Source organism: Myxocyprinus asiaticus, chromosome 39 (assembly GCF_019703515.2).
Source record: "Myxocyprinus asiaticus isolate MX2 ecotype Aquarium Trade chromosome 39, UBuf_Myxa_2, whole genome shotgun sequence".
In the NCBI taxonomy this organism is placed as follows: Eukaryota; Metazoa; Chordata; class Actinopteri; order Cypriniformes; family Catostomidae; genus Myxocyprinus; species Myxocyprinus asiaticus.
This window is the reverse complement of record NC_059382.1, coordinates 10,999,831-11,021,615: the sequence shown is the minus strand read 5'-3', so window position 1 is coordinate 11,021,615 and position 21,785 is coordinate 10,999,831. Positions and strand designations below refer to the sequence as shown.

The following is a 21,785-nucleotide window of genomic DNA, read 5'->3' as shown; positions in this document are numbered from 1 at the left end:
AATAAAAATAACTATTTTTTTCTGTCCATCCAGGCACAATTATAAACACTGTTTATTTTTATATTTAAATTGTTTAGGAACCTTTAGTCTCTGTGTTTATATTTTTTCATTTTTCTTTTTTTTTCTTTTTTTTTTTTTTTAATAATCAGTCTCAATATCAGCCACTATTTACCACCATTTTACCATTGTATGAAAAAAGATGCAATGAAAGTGAATGGTAACTTAGGCAGTCAGTTAAAGTTTCTCACATTCTGCTCAACATCTCCTTTTGTGTTCCACTGCAGAAAGAAAGCCATAGGGGTTTGAAACAACATGAGGGTGAGTAAATGATGACAGTCATAGTTCACCAAAGTTATATTCACAGAAGAATCCTCAAACTCCAAAGTCAAAAATCTGTCACTGGAAAGTTGCATGCATATTTTGAACTTATATTGGCTAAAAGCAACTCAGACCATTTTTGCCCACCAGAAAGTCCTGAACATTATCACATCTCAGATTATGTATGGTTTAACAGCATACTGAGATTGAAATTACTTTTGAAAATAAATAAATAAATAAATAAAAATACAACACTCGACTTCTATTCTTAATCTTGCTGTGCCTAATATAATAGCTAGCATTTTATGTAGGCTGTCCTGACAACACAATTGTATGTTTTCACACTTGTTGTTACCTTATTCGCATACTTTGACAAAATTGCAGCACGATTAAAAAATGACACAAAATATGATTCTGTTCACAGATGTTATTTACTTTGACTTTTCTTTGTTTTCTTCACACATTACATTTCTCAGGCACCTCCCTGAAACTGCTGGCTCATGGTAAAAAGTACAATAACTTTATAAAGTAAAAGTTATAAAAGGGAAAACTCTTTGTTGTGGTGAAAATTACTGCTTTTATTAATCGAACATTACTCAGGTGTTAAACAATTATGGTGTATCTAAGTTGTCAGGGGAAGTTACAGTGACATGTTTACTAATACTAAATCACTAAAGCCCTTCTATGACTTCTGAAACTGACTTCTTGTAATGCATATGTAAAGGTGTCTTTACAAAGCCGATTTAAGCCTGCTCAAAATTCTATGTAAAGACGCAAAAGCCAGACTAAATTAAGCCTGCTCTGACCCACCTCAACCCCTAGTATCAAAAGAACAACTTTGTTGTTGTTATGATAGAGCACATATTTCATAATATAGTTTCATATTTAAAGGAGCAATATGTAACATTGATATCAAGCGTTTAAAATGGGTACTGCAGTCCAAATTCAAAATATTGGAGAGAGTTGTCTCCCCCGCCCCTCCTCCCCAGACTGGAAGCCCAGGCAGGTTGCCAGGTTGAGGACACGCAACATGAAAGAGAAAACTGACAAGGGCAAGTAAGGATGGCTGCAGCACGATGTGTTTGCCCACTAACTTGTTTCAAATCTGGTAACCCGGGTTGTCCAAATACAATTGGGAAATGGGCAGTTGGCGGGATCACACAGGCCAAAACAAACAAAAATTACATCCTGGAACGGACATTTCAAAGTAGAATATACTGGCTGTAGCAATGTTTTCGGAGAAGACAGTATTTCAACAGCATGTTTCCTAAATCTCTAAAAACGTATTATGATAATTTTATGCTTTAGTACAGTACATATATTACATTTTGCTCTTTTAAAATATTTGTTTGTTTCATGTTTCTATTTCTATAATTTTATATTTAAAGCATTCATTTCATAACATTATTTATGCAGTTGTTATTGTAGTGTAAATGCATTTATGCCTGCTCTGTGCAGCATTAAACAGCCTTTGTAAATGAACTTTAGATGCATTTTCTTTGCCACCTTTGCTTTGTAAAGATGGCTTGAGTGTTCTAAATTCCCCATGTGTACACGTGGAGGACTTTTATTATGACACCTTTATTTTGTATGACGCTAGTTGATGACAGTTTCCACCATTCCGGATTTGCTTTCACTTTCGTTTTCTCCGCGTAAATGAATGCAAGTTTATTCTTTTATACTCGTTATAAGTGACGTATGCTTATTTTCTTGTTATAACTGAATACTCAGTTTGTATATTGATGTTTATTCTGTGAATAATGATGTAATACATTATAAGTAATTATTTATGTTCGAGGTTAATAGACATATTCTGATGCAACCTATATTTTCTGTTTATTTCAGATGAAACCACATTTGTCACCACATTTGTACTGTATTTGCAACTGCATTTAATCCCCCATTGGAATATAATTGAAGCGTTCTTGTAATGCTCAATGCCACATTTAAACCACATCTGTGCTAATTATCTCCTCTGTGCACTGCTCGGAGACGGTGTGATGACATTATTGAGTAGCGGATGTGCATTGCTGTACACTGGAAGACAAAAGAGTTGAACGTTTCTCTGTTTTCTGTCACGCTTCATGTCGTAGCCCCGTGGATTATCATTCCACCCAACTAAACTCATTAAACCTATACATTCCCTCACATTTAAGCATATTTGTTTCATGTTTAATAAAGTACACTATATGGCCAAAAGTTCCAGCATGACAATGCCCCTGTGAACAAAGTGAGGTCCATAAAGAAATGGTTTACTGTGTCTGGCGTGGAAGAAATTAACTGGCCTGCACAAAGCCCAGACCTGAACCCCACTGATAACTTCTGGGGTGAACTGGAACAGCAACTGTAAGTCAGGCCCTATCGACCAACATCAGTTCCTGACGTCACTGATAGCCTTGTGTCTGAATTAGAGCAAATCCCTGCAGCCATGTTACTACATACAGTATAGTGGAAAGCCTTCCCAAAAGAGTGGAAGCTGTTATTAGAGCAAAGGAGGAAATTGATGCCTAAGGTTTTGAAATCAAATGTTCATCAAGCACATATGGTGTCCACAAACTTTTGGCCATAAAGGGTATGTTTTATCACAATAATTATTGAATCCTCGTTTTATGTTTTTAGTGTACGGTGTTGTTGTTTGCATTGCAAAGACATAGCCTATTGTAGTATATTACGGTCCACTTGCATTATTAACTGAGGCTGTACAATTTTGAATTAAGTGTGATTGGGACAGTTTTTGAACTTCCACCTTGTGTAAGCTTTCTTGCCATAAATTAAAACCATTGGCCCAACACATGATACATTTCTGTAATACTGAAGATGTTACCTATCCATTTGAGGAGGAAAGAAGGTTATGTCATATTAAAAGTCCCTTTTATGTAAACTGACCCAAAACCTTTTTTTTTTTTTACATATGGGTGATTGGGACACGACCTTTGGGTGATTGGGACAGCACATCTTATCATTGATTTAGGCTAGTGTAAGCATATTTACTGCACAATTTAATTCATACTTTGATATAATTTCACATACAATATTTCCTTTTTCTGTTCATCATTATGAATTAAGACTCCATGTTAATTTCTGTTAAACTTTATACTGAAGGTTTATAAATCCGTCCACAATTCATACAGTATAAAGCTGCCTTTCCTCACTGTCACAACAACCCCTTCCCTCCCACTCCCTCCCTTAATTCTCTCCCCCCAAATTTAATTTAACATTTAATTGAGGTAAAAAAGGCTTGAAGTCAAAAATTCATTGAATACATTTAACTGAAGTAAAAAAATGCTTCAGGTCCAAAATTCATTAAAAAAAAATATGTAAACCTTTTTTTTTTTTTTTTTTTACATTTGGGTGAACTGTCCCAAACCCCCAATAAACTGTTTGATGAACACATTTAATTGAGGCAAAAATTACCCGCGATCCATCAGATGAAAAACAGACAGTCCGTGCAGGTGAAGGAGGTGTCATCATCAATGACCCCATTATCTACTCCACAGGAGTCATGAAACCATCGCTGACAGATAACACGAGGTCCATTCCTCTGCTTTTTTAGGGTCCTCTGTGTGTCCATATTGCTGCATACAAACCACACATGACTCTTCCTTCTTGGCTTTTTGGGTTGTTTGTTTTCCTTTTCCTTTGGTCTTGCTTACAACATATTCAAAGTGTAAGTCACTTGTGAGGTGGAAGCCTGGGACGCTGATTACCACACCTGGAGTTGCGAGTTCGAATCCAGGGCGTGCTGAGTGACTCCAGCCTGGTCTCCTAAGCAACCAAATTGGCCCGGTTGCTAGGGAGGGTAGAGTCACTTGGGGTAACCTCAAGTGATGGGTCGCAGGTCTATTCGGACTGGGTCGCGGACAGCAGGGAAAGAACAATGCCATGTTTCTCCCATTGAAGATATTTCAGCGGCCGCCCAAGTGATAGCCTATTTAGGACTGCCAAAGCAGATTTAATGTTAATCTCGCAAACAGCTAAAGGCCTCATCTGCACTTTCGCATGAGTGTAACGGAACAAACTCGCGCTAATGATCTGCTCTTCTCTCTGACGCACGCGTGCAACAACCGGGCTTCCCTCAATATTGCGGAGCGCAGACCTCCAGTGGCGTATCCAGGACATTTTTACTGGGGTGGCCAAGATGGGGCACAGACCTAGTGTGGGGTGGCGATACCAGGAGAACCTTTATGAATGGCACATGATCAAAATGTGTAAATATCGCATTGCTTTGCTTCAACATCTACACATGTAGAATAAATGAATTCTTAAACTAATGTTAGCATTCACTTTCACTTGTATTCAATATCAGACTGTTTTGACATTTGACAGTTTTCTATTACTGTTCTATTTCAACCTATTACAGTTTCTGGGAATCTCTGGTTATTTTAACATAACATCCATTTTTAAAAGTCAGTTACACATTTTTAAGAGCTATTGTCATTGTAGAGAATTAATCTGCGTATAACATCAGGTATAGTGTATAATCATAAAAAGATACAAGTACAGGTGATAACTGATTGAGGCGCAATTCAATCAATCATTCAATCAATTATTCATTCATTTATTAGCTATAACTGCACTGTCCAGCAGAAATATTGTTAAATTGGGTACAAATCAGTGTGTGAAATTGGCTACGAGGGCTTATAGGTGTCTGTCTGGAAACCCCAAAATTGCAGATTGATCTCTGAATACAGTAAAAAACAAAACTCTATTTACAGTGTCTACTCAGGTTTATTTTCCACATGTTCTGATAGCTTCAATTACTTTGAATATTACCAAATAAAATAGTTAGTCAAATCATTTGCGGCATTTAAGTGCAATTTGCCCTGCCTCTGCATATTTAAAATGTCAAATAAGGTATAAAAACTTTGAAGATTTTATTGGTCTGACTGACCAATAATACACATAAAGAGCTCATAAATAACTCATGTAAAGATTTAAAGTACAGTCACAGCACAAACCCTTCCATTTCACACACAGGTTAGCCATATATATAACTTTAGCTATTGAACATACATCTGTAAAACGCTTTACACACCTCCGTCATTACATCAGAAAACGTGGCATTTCATATTTCATGTCAATATAAAGATAACATGCTGAATGTGGTGTAGGGTCTAGCTTACTCTTTAACCTAGCTACTGTAACAGTGAAAATTTTTTTCACATTCACATGGAAATTCGGGATAAATTAAACGTTAGATTAGATGAACATACCTCTCAAATAACAGCTTTCTTTTTGACCACAAATCGACGTCGTCAACTCATTGGAAGTTGGAGGTAGACGCTAGCTCGTGTCAGCTTCGTGCTTCTGACCGACCATTATACTCCAGACCTGGCGCCCGCTGCCCACGACCTGCAGCACCTGCCTGGCCACCTGCGGCCTGCCCCTCCCCCCACTGATCAAAGATCAGCTCACACAGCTTCAGTCCCACCACTACTATAATGGTCAGAAATATAAAACTGACCCTGGGTCAGTGTGGCTCTAAATCAACAAATGACCTGAGATGTCATCTTTGATTGACAGGTGTTTCTTTTGGTTCTTCGTTCTTGTGTTGATGAACATGATGAACTACCAATCATTTCTGGGGTGGCCACAGGGTGGCCAATGAGATTTCAGAGGTGGCCCAGGCCACCACAGGCCATCCCCTAAAATCGCCACTGCTGGCAGAAGTGTTGATTAATAACCATTTATCTTGTGTTTGTAGGTTGTATGGTCTTATTTGTGTAATGAAAAGAAGAAACCATCTCCAGCCAGTTTTTTGTGTCAGCACATTCCAATCCTCCACAACTCTACAAACACCACAGACAGTTTAGACAAGTACTCCAATTTACAGCAGGCTCTCTACTGGGCTGAACCAGACAGATCTGTCACACATGTGTCCCTCAGTACTAGTCCAGTCCACTCCACATTCATCATCCATGACCTGAGAGAGAGCTACCAAATAGGGGAGGAGCTTTTTGTTAGTGTGCATGCGAGGGATTTTAACAACAAACCCAAACGTTATGGAGGGGACTTCTTTCAAGCCAAGCTGTTCTCGTCTGCAACTAAGGTACTTCATAAATGCATTTTTTTCTTGAAGTTCTAAAAAGCACATAAAGGCAGCATAGAATTAATCCATACGACTCCAGTGGTTTAATCTCACAGTTTTCAAACTGGGAGGCACCAGAGGATGTCAGGGGAGGTGTGGAGAATGATGATAAATTCAGCAAGCAAAATCAAAAGATAAATAAACACTATAAAAATGTATTGTGAAGAAAAATTAATAGCTTAACAGACCATATTCTAGTTTAACAGACCATAGCTCTAGCGTTATAATACTGGTAAATGTTGAGAGGGCATCAATGTACTGATTGCGCAAGCACAAATCTTTCCACTCGCAAGTGGATTTCATTTGCTCTTGCACAAAACTGGATTTGCGCTCTCAAATATAAGCTGCTCTGTGAAATCTCCCTGATTTTGCGTGTGCACGTCCTGTTCACTCGCAAATCTATTATAAAGCCACATAGCTCTGCCTCTGTCTATTTATAGAAATATTCTTCCTCTGTTGATGAGTTATATCGAGGGAGAAACAATACCAGAGAACTCATGTGGCGACACTTGCGTAGAAAATCCGAAAATATGTGGAACAAAATACAGACGTGTCCATAATTACAAGTTCAACATGATGTCGGGTCGGTGTCTTCATGTGTCTGTGACAAGTGAAGTTTCACATAGAGACGGACACTAGCTCATGTGATGCGAGATTATCACAAGTAAAGGCTAAAAAAACAGTTAAGTAATCCCATTGTCATAAGAGCAAACATGTAGGCCTATTTTTAATTAAAAACAATATGCAAAATACGGTTTCATATGATTTATAGAAATATTGATAGTGTGTCAGACTGAATTTAAGTTTATTGATCATCATTGGTGAATTGCTCCAACACCTGAAATATGATGAATTTTGATAATATAACACTAGAGGTAAATACCTGATAAAACATCAAATAAGTGGGCATAATGTACTGCTGTTTTAGTGGATATACAGTATATATGTGTATATATACAGTGTATATATATATATATACAACATTATTTGATCGGTGATGCTTGGCGAGCTCGGCCGCCGGCGGTGGCGGCTGGCAGCAGAACGTGACGGCGTGGCAGTGGTGGAATTGGTGGTACTGGAGCAGTTTATCACCCAGCTGCAGAAAGGGATGGCGGAATGGGTCCAGTGCCACCGCCCGGCATCGTTGGATGAGGCCATCCAACTGGCTGAGGACCACTTGGCGAGCCCTCTTCGGCTGCCTCTCTCTCTCTCTCTCTCTCTCTCTCTCTCTCTCTCTCTCCTTGTCCCTCCTTGCCCTCCTATTTCCCCCGTCCTGTTCCTACTCCCCGGAAACAGGAAGTTGTTTCCCCAAAACTGGCTCCCCAGTCCCGGGAACCTTTCAACCTGCTGGTTCCCCCTATCTCTCTCCACTCTCCTTCCTAGGTTGGTGAATACCCTGGAGCATACCGGATACCTGTAAGTATTAAGGGGGGTACATACTAAGCCTTGGTGGATTCAGGTTCTAACCAAACCTCCATTCACCAAGGCTTGGTTTAGTCCGAGGCTTTGGGTACAATGCAGTGGGTGAAGGTAAGGTGTGTACATGGGGATATTCAAGATTACCCTTTAGTGATGGTCATCATTCAATTTTGTGGACAAAAGCATAGTGTTGAGGCTGCAGTTAGTCCCCGCCTCTCCCATCCACTAATTTTGGGTACGAATTGGTCAACATTTACAACTTTATTAAGGGGAATATGTGTGGATGGGTCCTGCAACAAACTATCTCGGTGTGTAGATTGCGATTCACTGGCTGGGGAGGCAGAGCCGGGGCTGCCTATGTCAGCTCCGCGTCAGGAGGATGCAAGGGAGGGGGAAGTCTCGGCTTCCCCAGCCCTTAGAGAGCTCCCTGTAAGGGATTTCCCTCTGGAGCAGACGCGAGACGAAACCCTTAGGCACGCCTTCGACCAAGTGAAATTGATTGTTGGTCAACACCTCCAGCCAGACATTGCACTCTCATACCCATATTTTTAGATTATCAAAGATAGGTTGAATAGAGTGATGCAGAACACTCAGACAAAGGAGGATACAACCTAACTGTTAATACCGCAGAGCTGTGGGGAAATGTTATTCGAGATGGCTCATTATAATCTGATGGAGGGTCACTTAGGGCAGGAAAAAACACTAAACCATCTAATGGCCCATTTCTATTGGCTTGGCATTCGTGGAGATGCCGTGAATGTCAGCTGGTGAATCCGCCGGCCACCCCAAGAGCTCCATTGTGCCCCTTTCCGTTGATCGAGGTTCCCTTCGAAAGAATTGGTATGTACCTCGTTGGGCCATTAGAAAAGACGGCATGCGGGCATCGCTTTGTGTTGGTTCTGGTGGACTACGCAACGCGATGTCCAGAAGCAGTGCCTCTGTGCAATATCTTAGCACGGAGTGTTGCGGAGGCACTCTTCAGAATTATCTCCCAAGTGGGATTCCGAAAGAAATCCTCACTTATCAGGACACTATGTTCATGTCATGCACATTATGCGAACTGGACGAATTATTGGGGATTAAATCAATTCGTACAAGTGTTTACCACCACAAAACGGACAATCAAAATCAGACCCTAAAGATTATGATTCGTAAGTTTGTGCACAAGGATGCTCGGAATTGGGACAAGTGGCTCGAGCCCCTATTATTTGAAGTTCGAGAGGTCCCGTAAGCCTCCACAGGGTGTTCCCATTCAAATTATTGTATGGGCGCCGACCGTGCGGCGTGCTCAACGTCCTATGGGAAAATTGGGAGGAGGGACCTTCAAACAGTAAAAACTAATTTCAATACGTTCTTGACCTGAGAGCAAAACTCCACACACTGGGGCATCTAACACAGGAGAATTTGCTCCAGGCTCAAGAACGTCAAAGACAGCTGTATAATAGGGTACTCGACTACGGGAATTTACACCGGGAGATAAAGTCCTTGTATTGCTCCCCACATTGAGCTCTAAATTACTCGCCAAGTGGCAAGGCCCCTTTGAGGTCACATGGTGAGTTGGGGAAATCGATTATGAGGTGAAACAAATGGATAGTGGCGGAGCACGTCAGATTTACCACCTCAACCTCCTAAAGCCATGGAGAGAGGCGGTTCCCATGACTTTGGCGATGGTGGTTCCAGAGGGAGGAGCTCGGGCCAGAGGTGAACATACAAGCCACTGATCGAGTCACCCCAGTCACTTGTGGAGACCACCTCTCACCATCCCAAGTTACAGAGGTTGCCAGGTTGCAAGGAGAGTTCTCCGACATGTTCTCGCCTCTCCCCGGTCATACGAATCTCATAGAGCACCATATCAAAATGACCCCAGGGGTAGTGGTATGCAGTCGTCCCTACCGATTACCCGAACACAAAAAAGATGTGGTACGGGAAGGATTGAAGGCCATGCTAGATATGGGTGTAATAGAAGAATCCCACAGTGACTGTGCCAGCCAGGTGGTTTTGGTTCCTAAAAGCGACGGCTTGGGCTCAGGTGGAAGTACGGTATCTGGGCTTCCACTTGGGTCATGGGCAGGTGCAGCCCCAAATTGATAATACCGCAGTGATTGCAGCCTGCCCAAGACCTAAGACCAAAAAGGAAGTGAGACAGTTCCTGGGGCTGGCTGCTATTATCGTAGGTTTGTGCCCAACTATTCGACCGTCACCAGGCCGCTGACTGATCTTACAAAAAAGGGGGCACCAGTTCCAGTCCAGTGGATGGAGCCATGTCAGCAGGTGCTCACACAGGTGAAAGCTGCCATTTACAGTGGGCCGTTATTGCACCCTCCTGACTCCTCTCTCCCTTTTATCTTGCATTCGGACGCATTGAACAGGGGGTTGGGAGCGGTACTGTCCCAGATGGTGGAGGGGGAGGAGCGCTCCGTGCTGTACATTAGTCAAAAAGCAATGACGACGCTGCCTGCATTGAGAATGCATTGATTTATGTTTATTGTGCATTTGAGTGTCTGTTTGTGGATACGCTGAAAAGCGTCAGAAATTAAATATCACTAAAGTGTGTAAGCTGGTTCCCGCTTCCTCCTTTCCCCCGAGACTGACCAGAAACATGTCACAGGGGCTTACTGTTTAACACTTTGAAAACCCCTTGTTTAATCATTGTCTTCTGAAGCGATATGATAGGTGTGGGTGAGAAACAGATCAATATTTAAGTCTTTTTTTCCCCAATCAATCTTTACAATCTAATTCATGGTAAAATTATTTTTTCTCCATTACAGGCCAGTGTGTTTGGGGAGGTGGTGGACCTGAACAATGGTTCCTACTCTGTGCGTTTCTTCCTGCCATGGGTTGGTGAGGCACAGGTGGCTATACGTCTTATCCACTCCAGTGAAGCTGTGCAGGTCCTGAGGTGTCACAGAGACACTGACTCTGACAGAGTGTTTTTCAATGGATATTATGAGGGGCCAGAACCAAATGGGATCAGGCTGAGTGAGGAAGTGAAGTGTAATGTGAAGTGGGACAAGAATGGACTGGAGAGGATGGGAACTGGAGACTGCTGCTGTGAATACAAGGATCCCCGTACTGGAGAAACATGGCGCTGCCAGAAACCCAAATCCCTGCCATGCAATGCCCTTGTGTACCACTCTATGGGCAGGTATATCAACCGCCTGACTAAAGAAGAGAAGATGCTTATGTGAGATTAAAAGATACTTGATTGACTATTTACCTGATTTCTCTACCCCATTCAATCAGTCATTAACTAGTTTGTTGTCATGATAAATTTATGATAAGGCAGTTTGAGAGATACGTTCTCTTTCTTGGCAGGAAGCACACCAACAAATATATCAATGGTGAAAAGAGCATCATCAAAATTCTTCCTTCCATTGCATTTGAAAGTATTGGTATGTTGGCCTTTGATCTGTGGAGATGGATACTTTGTTTAAAAAAAGTATGGTCATGTAGGGAAATTTGGTTGATGAAATTGTTTATGTTGTTCAATAGAGTAATGCTTTCTCAAAGTTTGGCTAGTGTAAATTAAATAGCAAGCTAGAATTACCTTATACCAGATTAAATGAGCTAAAAAAAAAAATTTAAAGATATGGAATGAAGGAACGTTCCAGAATTGGTAATTTTAGTTTGAGGCATTTAAAACATACATATATATATATATATATGTATATATATATATATATATATATATATATATATATATATATATATATATATATATTTGTTTTGAAAAATTAACCTGATTTCCTTTTATGTGACCTTACAGTCTCTATTTACTCCATCCTGCAGATGTAAATGAGAAATGCCATCCTGGTTTGCCAACACCAATTCCAGCTGGCTTTTATCTGTATGATGTGTGGACGTCCTTTGTCTGTAGAACCCATCATTTTACAACCCAAATGACAACACAGTGCCTGAAAGACAAACACATCCACATGATGGGAGACTCTACTCTGAGACAGTGGTTTGAATTCTTGGTGGAAGCAGTACCAAGTAAGATTTTTGCCCCACTCATAAAAGTGCCTTAATAAACATATGCTTATTGGATCATTCCGATAATAGTTCAATCAGTAGATTATTCCCTATGATTTAACAATCATGATTCATATGTAAATAATAAGTCATATTTACAGACACAATAATTGTGGGATCATCAATGTTTGTTTTGCAGCCCTGAAGCAGATGAATCTGCATGTTCAATATCAGGCAGGGCCACTCATAGCAGTAGATGTGGAGAACAACATTGTCTTACATTGGAGGGCTCACGGTGTTCCTCTGCGGTGTCTAGAAACATCAGTGGTGAATCTGCACTACATCAGTAATGAGATTGATGACCTGGCTGGAGGATCCCACACTGTCATTGTGTTTAATCTGGGGCCCCACACATACCCTCTGGATATTTTCATCCGTAGAGTGTTGAGGATTGGCATATCTGTACTGGCATTGTTACAACGGGCACCAGACACTATCATCATAATAAAGACTGTCAACACTGGCTATAAGGTAAGAGGTTAATGTGTTCCAAGTGTTGAAAACAAACTAGGGTGACCAAATGTTAAAATACAAAGAGGCCACTCTGTTTATGGCTAATATTGTAATGTTTCTCTGTGTTTGTAATAGGATGTGTTTGGCAGTGACTGGTATTCCTTACAGTTGGACAGAATTCTACGATGGGCTTTTCAGGATGTTAGTGTTTACATTTTAGATGTGTGGCAAATGACAGCCTGTCACTACAGCAAAGAGGACATTCATCCAGGCCCAATCATCATCAAAAATGAAATTGACATTTTCCTTTCATTTATTTGCCCGGAATGAATTTACATTGTTTTGAAATGGAGGAATGTAAAGTGTTCAAAAATAACTTCTAGTGCCAGTGAAAAGCCTGTCACAGGTGTAAGGCTGGCATCAGGATGTCTACACCCAAAAGGCTCTTTGAGAGCTAACATCATAAAACTCTCACACAGATATCCTTGGAAACTTTTATAAGACAGAACACGCAGGAGACCTTCAGCCACGCCATTGGATACCGTCCTTGGGCCATTGGGTGGCCTCCCTCTTACACAGGTGATGTAGAAAAAAAATGAATTCAAAAACAATTCTTATTTAAAGAACTGCGTAATTTACAATGGAAAAAACAAAAACAAAACAGACATACTGTGTCTTCACTGTGCTGTATTTAAATTGTCCCAATCTAATTTGCATTCACAAGCCTGGATCTTGTTTATAATGAGATTCATCAGGGTTAAATGTGCACTCAGAATTTTTTTTTTTCCCTCATTTAAAAAGTTTTATTCTTAAAGAAATTAGTTGTAATTTTGGAACTTTGTTTTGAAATCATTACATGATTTGAACGCTTCAGTCATATCAGTAACTTTATAAAAGCTGTTTTAATGCTGTTTTAAGTCTCTTCTTTAATAAAGAGAAAATGTGTGGGAAAGGTCCTGTGATGAAAACATAATTATTGTTAATATATTTAATATATAAAATATTGTTATTAAAAGCAGATGTTATTGTGACAACTTATCCTGGCCTACAGTGTGACAAAATGCTCCGCTATTGTTTAATACTGCCTTAAGTTGCTTCCCAGGAGAGCTTGTCCTGAAACACCTGGTCCCTTAACCTGGGGGCATGATTTAGCTTGACTAGTAGACTAATAAAGTAATAATAAATAAACAAAGTCTGAAGCAGAAATAGGATACATGATATATGTGTGATTCCACAGGCATCCCTTATCATTTTATCTCTGAATTGCCTGCATCCACTGCAGTCTTCTGTTAGCTACTTTGTTCCTATCCAAGTGCCTGGCAAAAATTGGGTTAACTTATTTTATTCAGTTAGCTGTTTGACATTTTGTTGCTTTTAATAAAGTGCTTTCTATTTTTCAAGTTTTCTAATTTCTCTTCATTCTCACCGTACCGTGTACCGTGGTGTGGTGGCAGGGGCACAGAGCTATTTAGGGCCCCCTAAATAATTTGGGTTTGTGGTGGGGGTTATATATAAATGGTTTTAGATGGATATTTAACAGTGCTATATTATTTATAAATAATTCAACTTTTTTTAATTTTCAAACACAAACATTCTTTGAATCAAACAATAAATTAGTAAAAATAAAAAGCATAAAACATTTTTTTACTGTGACAGTGGAATTATTTTGCTATTGTTTGCCCTTGCAGATCAGTGACAAACAACACAGGTTATTAATTCTGTCAGGAAAGTCAATCTGAACCTCATAGAAAAAAATGTAATGTCTGTTGGGGTTTTGCTTGAGGACTTGCTATTGGCTGTTGTGTTCACATAATTAATGAGGTAGGTCTGTGCAGGTTTTGGGGACTGTTTGGGAGTGTTATTAATTAACATTTAAAATTAATTTGGGGTTATAGTTATGTTTCAAGTTCCATGTAACATTAATAATGTAGTTTTATGTTATGACAAGGGTGTATTAACTTGGCCAGCATTTGCGAATATCATAAAAAACTAGCACAAGTGCAGTCAGCACTTTCAGAAAGGTTAATAGCATCAAGGAGGATTTCGTCTGACTGGAATCCTCTTTGACACTTAAAACTGAAACTGAAAGAGGTCAAATGACCACCTAGATCAGGGGTACTCAACAGGTGGACTCCGGTCCGTATTCAGACCAATGGACAATTCAGTCTGGGCCGAGATCTAAATCTTTAAATCTTTGTGCTAGTTATCTGACACCTGTCTAAGAGATTGTGTAAGCATAGGTGTATATGTACGCAAAACGGGAATAGAGCAAAATATTTCTCTCTAGAGTGGGAATAAAGCGCGTATAGCACTACATGGTTTATTCCCGCTCCGCGCACATTGCCTCTCTCCCGGCTAAAGATATGAGGTGCCACATAATGCCTGATTTTTACTATACGTAGAGTTGCAGGCGCGGTTATTATATTAACAGTAGTGGAGACACCGCTACAGATACTGGCATCTTTCGCTTAAACCCACTGTAGAAAGCAAAAATGAAGCAAAGTTAAATATTCATCTGTCTGATAAGTGATTCAGATGGTTCATCTAAGCCAGGTTTGTGTCAGTGTCAGGACAAGTTAACGTGCCGCCTTTAGACTATACAATTTTTTTCTGTCTAAATTTAGCTTTATTAATCAGCATGTTATGAGCCTTTCATAATAAACAAACAGATTTTTGTTCTAAGTTTGTGAAAATTAATCAGAGATGTCATCATGGCAAAAAGGTAGTGGGCTGGGTATATAAATATATCCGTATGTACAATATACAAATACAATTCTGTTATATACAGAAGCAAGGGAATGTAGTGGCAGAAGAGGTGTGGGATGTTGGATAAATATAAATAGACTAAGCTGTGTATTGCACATTAATTATTGCTCAATGGGTCAAATGTTCATGAGATGGATAGCCTATGGGAAAAATCTGTTCCTGTGCCTGACGGTTCTGGTGCTCAGTGCCCTGTAGCGCCTGCCAGAAGGCAACAGTTCAAAAAGGTAGTGAGCTGGGTGAGTGGGGTCCAGAGTGATTTTTCCAACCTTTTTCCTCACTCTGGAAGTGTACAGTTCTTGAAGGGAGGGCAGGGGACAACCAAAAATCCTCTCAACAGTCCAAACTGTCCTTTGTAGTCTTCTGATATCCGATTTCGGAGCTGCACCAAACCAGGCAGTTACTGAAGTGGCTTTCAAAAGGCCTCCTCCCATATATTCTGAAAGTAAAAATATTTAAACACAAAAACTGGACTGCTGTCATTCAGCTTCAAAACGAACTGTTGACCTTATCTTTTAAAATTCATATCCAAGTGCCCTCCACTGATGAACACTTCATGAAATATTTTAATCTTTTGGTAGAAGATCCCTCAGAGCCCACTACTTTGGCTGTCTCTGGGCCCCCAATGTCCTCATCCCTGCCCAGTTTTGAAGAGACAATTTTGAATGTTTCAGAATTTATTTGTTTATTTTATTTATTTATTTACAAGGAAAGTTATAAAAACTATCAAAAATTTTATATATATATTCATAGCCATATGACACAGTGTAAGCTACAAACTATTATCCAGACCTTTGCTGGAAGGAAATGTAGAGACAGGTCCTCTTGGAACTTTAATTGAATACCCCTGATCTAGATAATTGTTCAAAAATCACAAAGGATTCAAATCGGACAAAAAAAAAAAAAAAAAATAGTCCACACGACTTTATGCTATATTCTACATTTTCTGAAACCAAACAATAACTGATAATGATTGTGAAACAAACAAACAAACAAACATACAAACAGACAGACAGACAGACAGACAGACAAACAAATCAAAACAGCAAACAGGTTTGGAAAGACATGAGGGTAAATAATGACAATTTTCATTTATGGGTGAACTGTCCCTATAAGTGCAATGGAAAAGCTGTGCTTACCTTGTTGCCAAAAATTCCTGCTTTCATTCCTGTCAAGGTCTGCTCATTCCACTCAGTCTCTCTTGCCAGTTATGGGAAAGGAGTACAGAGGGATTGATGCAAATGATCCAGCAGATTAATTCATTTGGACACAGACCAGACGATTACAAGAAAACCTTTAATTTGAAAAACTTGAAAAACTGAAATAATCCTTATTAAAATGAATACACTGAATAAAGTTAATTTAGTAAATATGTATATATGGATATATATCTTAAAATAAAAATAACACTGGTCAACAGATGAAGTCAGGGAAGAGAGAAAGGAAGCCAAGTCTGCGAGTGAGAGGCCTCTGGGGTGCAGAGTGTAGAGATTGGTTCAACAAAGACTTCCTGTTTGTGTAAAGACATTGCCATAAAAGGCATCACATGTTCCCTCTAAGGTTCAAATGATGTTATGGTTTCCTCTGTAAGAATAAGCAACAGTCAACAATAATTCCAACTGGCCAAGTGCTTTGTTAAGCTGCAAATGTGTCAAAGCTGCGGTCATGTTTAGCATGTAGACCTTTCGCAATTTTATACATTATAGGTCTGTAAACCATGTCTTAGATCTGTTTATCAGTTAAATACATTCACATATGATGGCCGTTGTCCTTAATATCAAGTATAACCTCTGAAACTAGTACCAGTGGGGATTTCTCAGGGCCAGCAAAGCCATCTCTGCTGGCGTATCATACCTAATAAATAAATATTTTTTCATCCTTACATTCTCATTGACCTTTTTGCCTATGTATTTTCAGTCGCTTTCCACTCCTAATTCATCTACAAATGAATAGCAAAAAACTAAAAGTTTATCCATTTATTCCTAAATGCTTACAAGCAAAGTGTGACAACTGTTAAAAAGGCTGGAAAAATCACTCTGGACCCCACTCACCCAGCTCACTACCTTTTTGAACTGTTTCCTTCTGGCAGGCGCTACAGGGCACTGAGCTCCAGAACCGTCAGGCACAGGAACAGATTTTTCCCATAGGCTATCCATCTCATGAACAGTTAAAACTGACCCATTGAGCAATAATTAATATAATATAATATAAGCAATACACAGCTTAGTCAATTTATATTTATCCAACATACCACACCTCTTCGGCCACTACATTCCCTTGCTTCTGTATATAACAGATTTGTATTTGTATATTGTACATACGTGTGTATATATATATATATATATATATATATATATATATAGTCCTATTGTGTCTTTCTATATATACTTTATTTTCTATTCACTTTTTATTTTTATTCTATTTTTTTTATTATTATCTCTATCTTGTTGCTGTATTATTTATGCACTGGAAGCTTCTGTCACCAAGAAAGATTAAAGCTGATTCTGATTCTGATATATGCGTAACAAATATTCATTTCCATATATAGTGTACTACAAATATGAGCAACAAGTATTAATCAGGTTACAATTTGGCCTATATGTATTGTAGGAATACCAGTACAATGGCTGTCAATAAACACTTTGAATACAAGTATAGACTGTGATCATAAATATGTGGGATTACAGTGCAATCTTACATTGATCCTTCTAACCACTTAACACTTCCAATTCACAAAGAAAACTTTTCCCACAAATGTTGAGATCTTAAATGTGAAAATGACGTTATTATGTATAAAGCATGCTACCCTTGCATTCGCAGTTTGTTGCTGCCCCAGCAGGAGATCAAACTGAACATTTCCAAGTGTGGATAAACAGTCCAATCAGACACGTTCACCCACCTATGTACGTACACCCTATTTGGAGCTGCTCCATCATCTGTTCTTTAGATTCAAGGGCTGAACAGATAACCACAAGGCGGAAATGCACAGCAGTCACAACGGAAAACTGTAGCCTACGCCCTTGAACGTTAAAATGCTCTCAAAAAATAAAATGGAGCTTGAAACTTGGGAACAACATGGTAAGTTTGTTCTAAATTCTAGCTGATATTTTTGTTTGCTAAAATACTTTCATAAACACAAACGCATGATTTAGGGAATAACGGGGCTAAAAGCACACCTTTTGCTTTTTTCTGGCCACAGAGTGTATCAAGATTCAAGAAATACATTTATTTTTATTGAATATTGATGGTGCAACAAAATTTGTAGAGAAAAAAAAACAAAAAACAAAAACAAATAAAACTAACAACAGAAGGTTGTTTGGAATAAAACAACAATAATAATAATAATAAATAAATAAAAAGTGGTGAGGGGTCTATGGAGCTAAATTCATGGCTAAAGTCTTTGAAGCATTAAAAACATGTCGAATTGCTCTAATCTTAAAAATAAATGCATTGTATTATCAGTGCTTGCATTTAAATGCATTGCATTTACAGTGCTTGCATTTTGAGAGGCTGAAATTTAACATGGTTGTATTTTTAAGCATTGAATATTTCATTTGGAAACATTTCACAACTAATTTCATTATTAAAAATTAAACAATAAACATTCACCTTTCAAAGTTAGTTTCCAAAATATTCAGTTCATTTGAAAATACCATCTAGATTTTTCGAAAGGTAAAATACTCTCTCCGAACTGCAGAGCCCTTTAAGTGGGTACTCTGAAGGAAACATGGCATTAATGTATGAATGAGCAGAATGTTTTCACTCGATGATCATGCACTACACGGATGGGTTTAGCCGTTGAGCACCCTCTGTGTTTACATCATCATCTTTACCGAGAACATTGATGGGAAAATACAACTTTTTGTGAGGAATATAACAGAACAGGCTATTATTTGTGATGAACGAAACAATTATGTACAGTATATACAAGAAAATGGTTGAATACTCAAAAAGCAAAGAAATTAGTTAAGTAGTTATAATTACTACTCATTAAAAAAAAAAAAAGAAAAAAAAAATTTATCCTTCCACCCCTGCCCCTGCTAAGGTCTATGCACTTCATTGCACTGGAGTCTTATGGATTACATTTATTCTGCCTTTATGTGCTTTTTGGAGCTTCAAAATTTTGGTACCCATTCACTTGCATTGTATGGACCAACAGTGCTGAAATATTCAGTAAGTCATTCAAATATGGGATGGCATGGGGGTGATTAAATTATGAGAGAATATTCATTTTTGGGTAAACTATCCCTTTAAATAGGCTCTCTATATTTCATTTAAAAAAATGTATGGCTATAATGATTGTACCCCAGGGAAAATATCAGAACTAATTTGTACATAACTAAGATTTTATGTCAGTGACTATATTGATGTTACAGGTCACAGAAAAAGACCATGTTTTCAGGTGTATTTTACTAGGCTGTGTCTTGGAATCATATGTTTGCTGGTGAGTTTTTCTCATTTTCATTAAAATGTTTTGCATCATGTGTGTTCTTCTGCAAGCCTCCTTAACTCTGCATAGGACAATAATTAAATATCAGTAATTAGCACAATATTGGTTAACATTGGGTGAGATGAGATGCTCACAAGTCATTGTAATGGTTAGTATTGAAGTATGCACAAAAGTATTGTGATCAGTGAGCAGGATGCAGGTTGCTTGAGTGCAGTGGCTTCTTCTGAACCTCTCTGTGTTCATCCAATAGCATTTTCCTGAAAGTTGTGTGTGCTGCTTAAATACCAGGGCCTAGTTGTAAGTTATCTGATCGGATTTTGGCTATCGGATTGGATAAAATCTTGAAAATGGTTTGTTCAAAAGAAAAAAAGGATTTTGAAATCGGATTAGATCACGTAATTCAGTCTTGGTTATGATCTGGATCAAACCTTCAGTATGTGTTGTTCCAAACTTTTTAGTAGGATTGGAATACCTTTGATCCCAAAAAAATCAGGATTATCCTGATCCCAGCAGAAGGGAGGATTTCAGGAACAAAATGTAATAAAATTTAAAAATTGGTAATTTGTATCATGTAGTATATATACACATTTATTTATATTTTGCACTTGATTTTTTTTAACCATTACAGTGATAACGTAGATAAAGTAGACATTAGGCTCCCTATTAAGACTTTCAGTACAGTAAAGTAAAAAAAAAAAAAAAAAAATCTTTTGTCACCATAAATTAATCCCTCCAAACAGCTGTCAATATCAAACAAATAATATATTTATATAATATATATTTATCACTGTATATTAATTACAATGACACAATCATCAGAGATGAACCAGTCAAAAGTAGTTTCCAACAATTGCATCCCTTATTGCACGTCCAGTCAGTCCCTCATTCTGAGAGAACACGGGAGGTTGGTCTGGGTCTTCAACAGGCTCAGGTGCATCATAAACGTCATCAGAGAGAGGGACATTTAGCCTTTTTATGATTTAAAACACATGTTCAAAATATCCACATTGTATTTGTGAATAATGTATATTTGTTTGTTTTTATTTATATGTTGTGGGTTAGATGAGGGGTCTGACTGTTTAAAAGAAATTGAAATTGGAAGGGCATGTTTGTATGTTTTATTGGGCTGTTTTCTGTCTCTTCAAATACAAACACTTAAAGTGACCCACACTGGCTATTCTACCTGTTGTTCTTTACATAGATATTAGCGTACATTGTGATATGTAGTCCCATTTAGAGCACTGGTAATCCAGATTTGGTAACCTTGAAAAGTTTGTATCTGGATCAGAGTGATCCAATCCAATGTTACTTTGAAAAACCGGCACAAAAGTAAAATGGATTACCTGATCCTGGATAGCAAAACATGGGATTTCTAAATCCGGATCATTCTGATCCAGATTAAACTTTTTGAACAACTGGGCCCAGGATACGTTTACACATGTTGAAAGCTATTGGTGTTTGCAGTTTTAGTTTTTTTTTTTCTTAGTCCTGCTGGCATTCAGTTTTCTGAATTTTGACTCAGATCATCTTCATAGTTATCTTACAGATCAGCCTAGTATTTTAGCATAAAACAACAATCTCAGTGCATGATTCCGAAAACACACATTCCTTTTTCAAAGACAAAAATCAGTGGGGGTTATTCGCTGCTCTCCCTGCTACTAAAGCAGAACCATACTGCCAATACCAGTTGCTTTCATATGTCCACATGTCAATAAAGTGTTCAGCTTAGTATTTATTTTATGGAAGTGGTCCTGACAGAACTGTTGATTAATAACCATGTATCTTGTGTTTGTAGGTTGTATGGTCTTATATGTATAATGAAAAGAAGAAACCATCTCCAGCCAGTTTTTTGTGTCAGCACATTCCAATCCTCCACAACTCTACAAACACCACAGACAGTGTATTAAGAATCCATTCAGAAGAATCTTTCATAAACTCATTTTACTCTAAATTAGGAATCAGTTTAGACAAGTACTCCAATTTACAGCAGGCTCTCTACTGGGCTGAACCAGACAGATCTGTCACACATGTGTCCCTCAGTACTAGTCCAGCCCACTCCACATTCATCATCCATGACCTGAGAGAGAGCTACCAAATAGGGGAGGAGCTTTTTGTTAGTGTGCATGCGAGGGATTTTAACAACAAACCCAAACGTTATGGAGGGGACTTCTTTCAAGCCAAGCTGTTCTCGTCTGCAACTAAGGTACTTCATAAATGCATTTTTTTCTTGAAGTTCTAAAAAGCACATAAAGGTAGCATAGA

At 38.5% G+C, this 21,785-nt stretch overlaps 2 protein-coding genes across 5 annotated transcripts in view; both read left to right on the top strand.

Annotated features, from left to right (window-relative positions):
• Positions 1-312: 312 nt before the first annotated feature.
• LOC127429644 (NXPE family member 3-like) lies at positions 313-13,097 on the top strand. The gene is made up of 7 exons (XM_051678764.1): positions 313-318; positions 6,023-6,367; positions 10,594-11,009; positions 11,141-11,217; positions 11,615-11,818; positions 11,997-12,328; positions 12,446-13,097. Exons 1-7 carry the CDS (start codon positions 313-315, stop codon positions 12,638-12,640), a joined length of 1,575 nt encoding a protein of 524 aa, XP_051534724.1. The 3' UTR covers positions 12,641-13,097.
• A 4,916-nt stretch (positions 13,098-18,013) lies between these two features.
• Positions 18,014-21,785, top strand: part of LOC127430106 (NXPE family member 3-like) — a 49,272-nt gene continuing 45,500 nt past the window's right edge. The window contains exons 1-3 of one of the 4 annotated variants that reach the window (XM_051679592.1): positions 18,014-18,151; positions 19,450-19,517; positions 21,319-21,726. In XM_051679592.1, coding sequence (XP_051535552.1) covers positions 18,106-18,151; positions 19,450-19,517; positions 21,319-21,726 — 522 coding nt within the window. In that variant the 5' untranslated portion in view covers positions 18,014-18,105. The remainder of the gene's footprint in view (positions 18,152-19,449; positions 19,518-21,318; positions 21,727-21,785) is intronic. The other 3 variants (XM_051679595.1, XM_051679591.1, XM_051679594.1) reach the window with 3 other exon arrangements.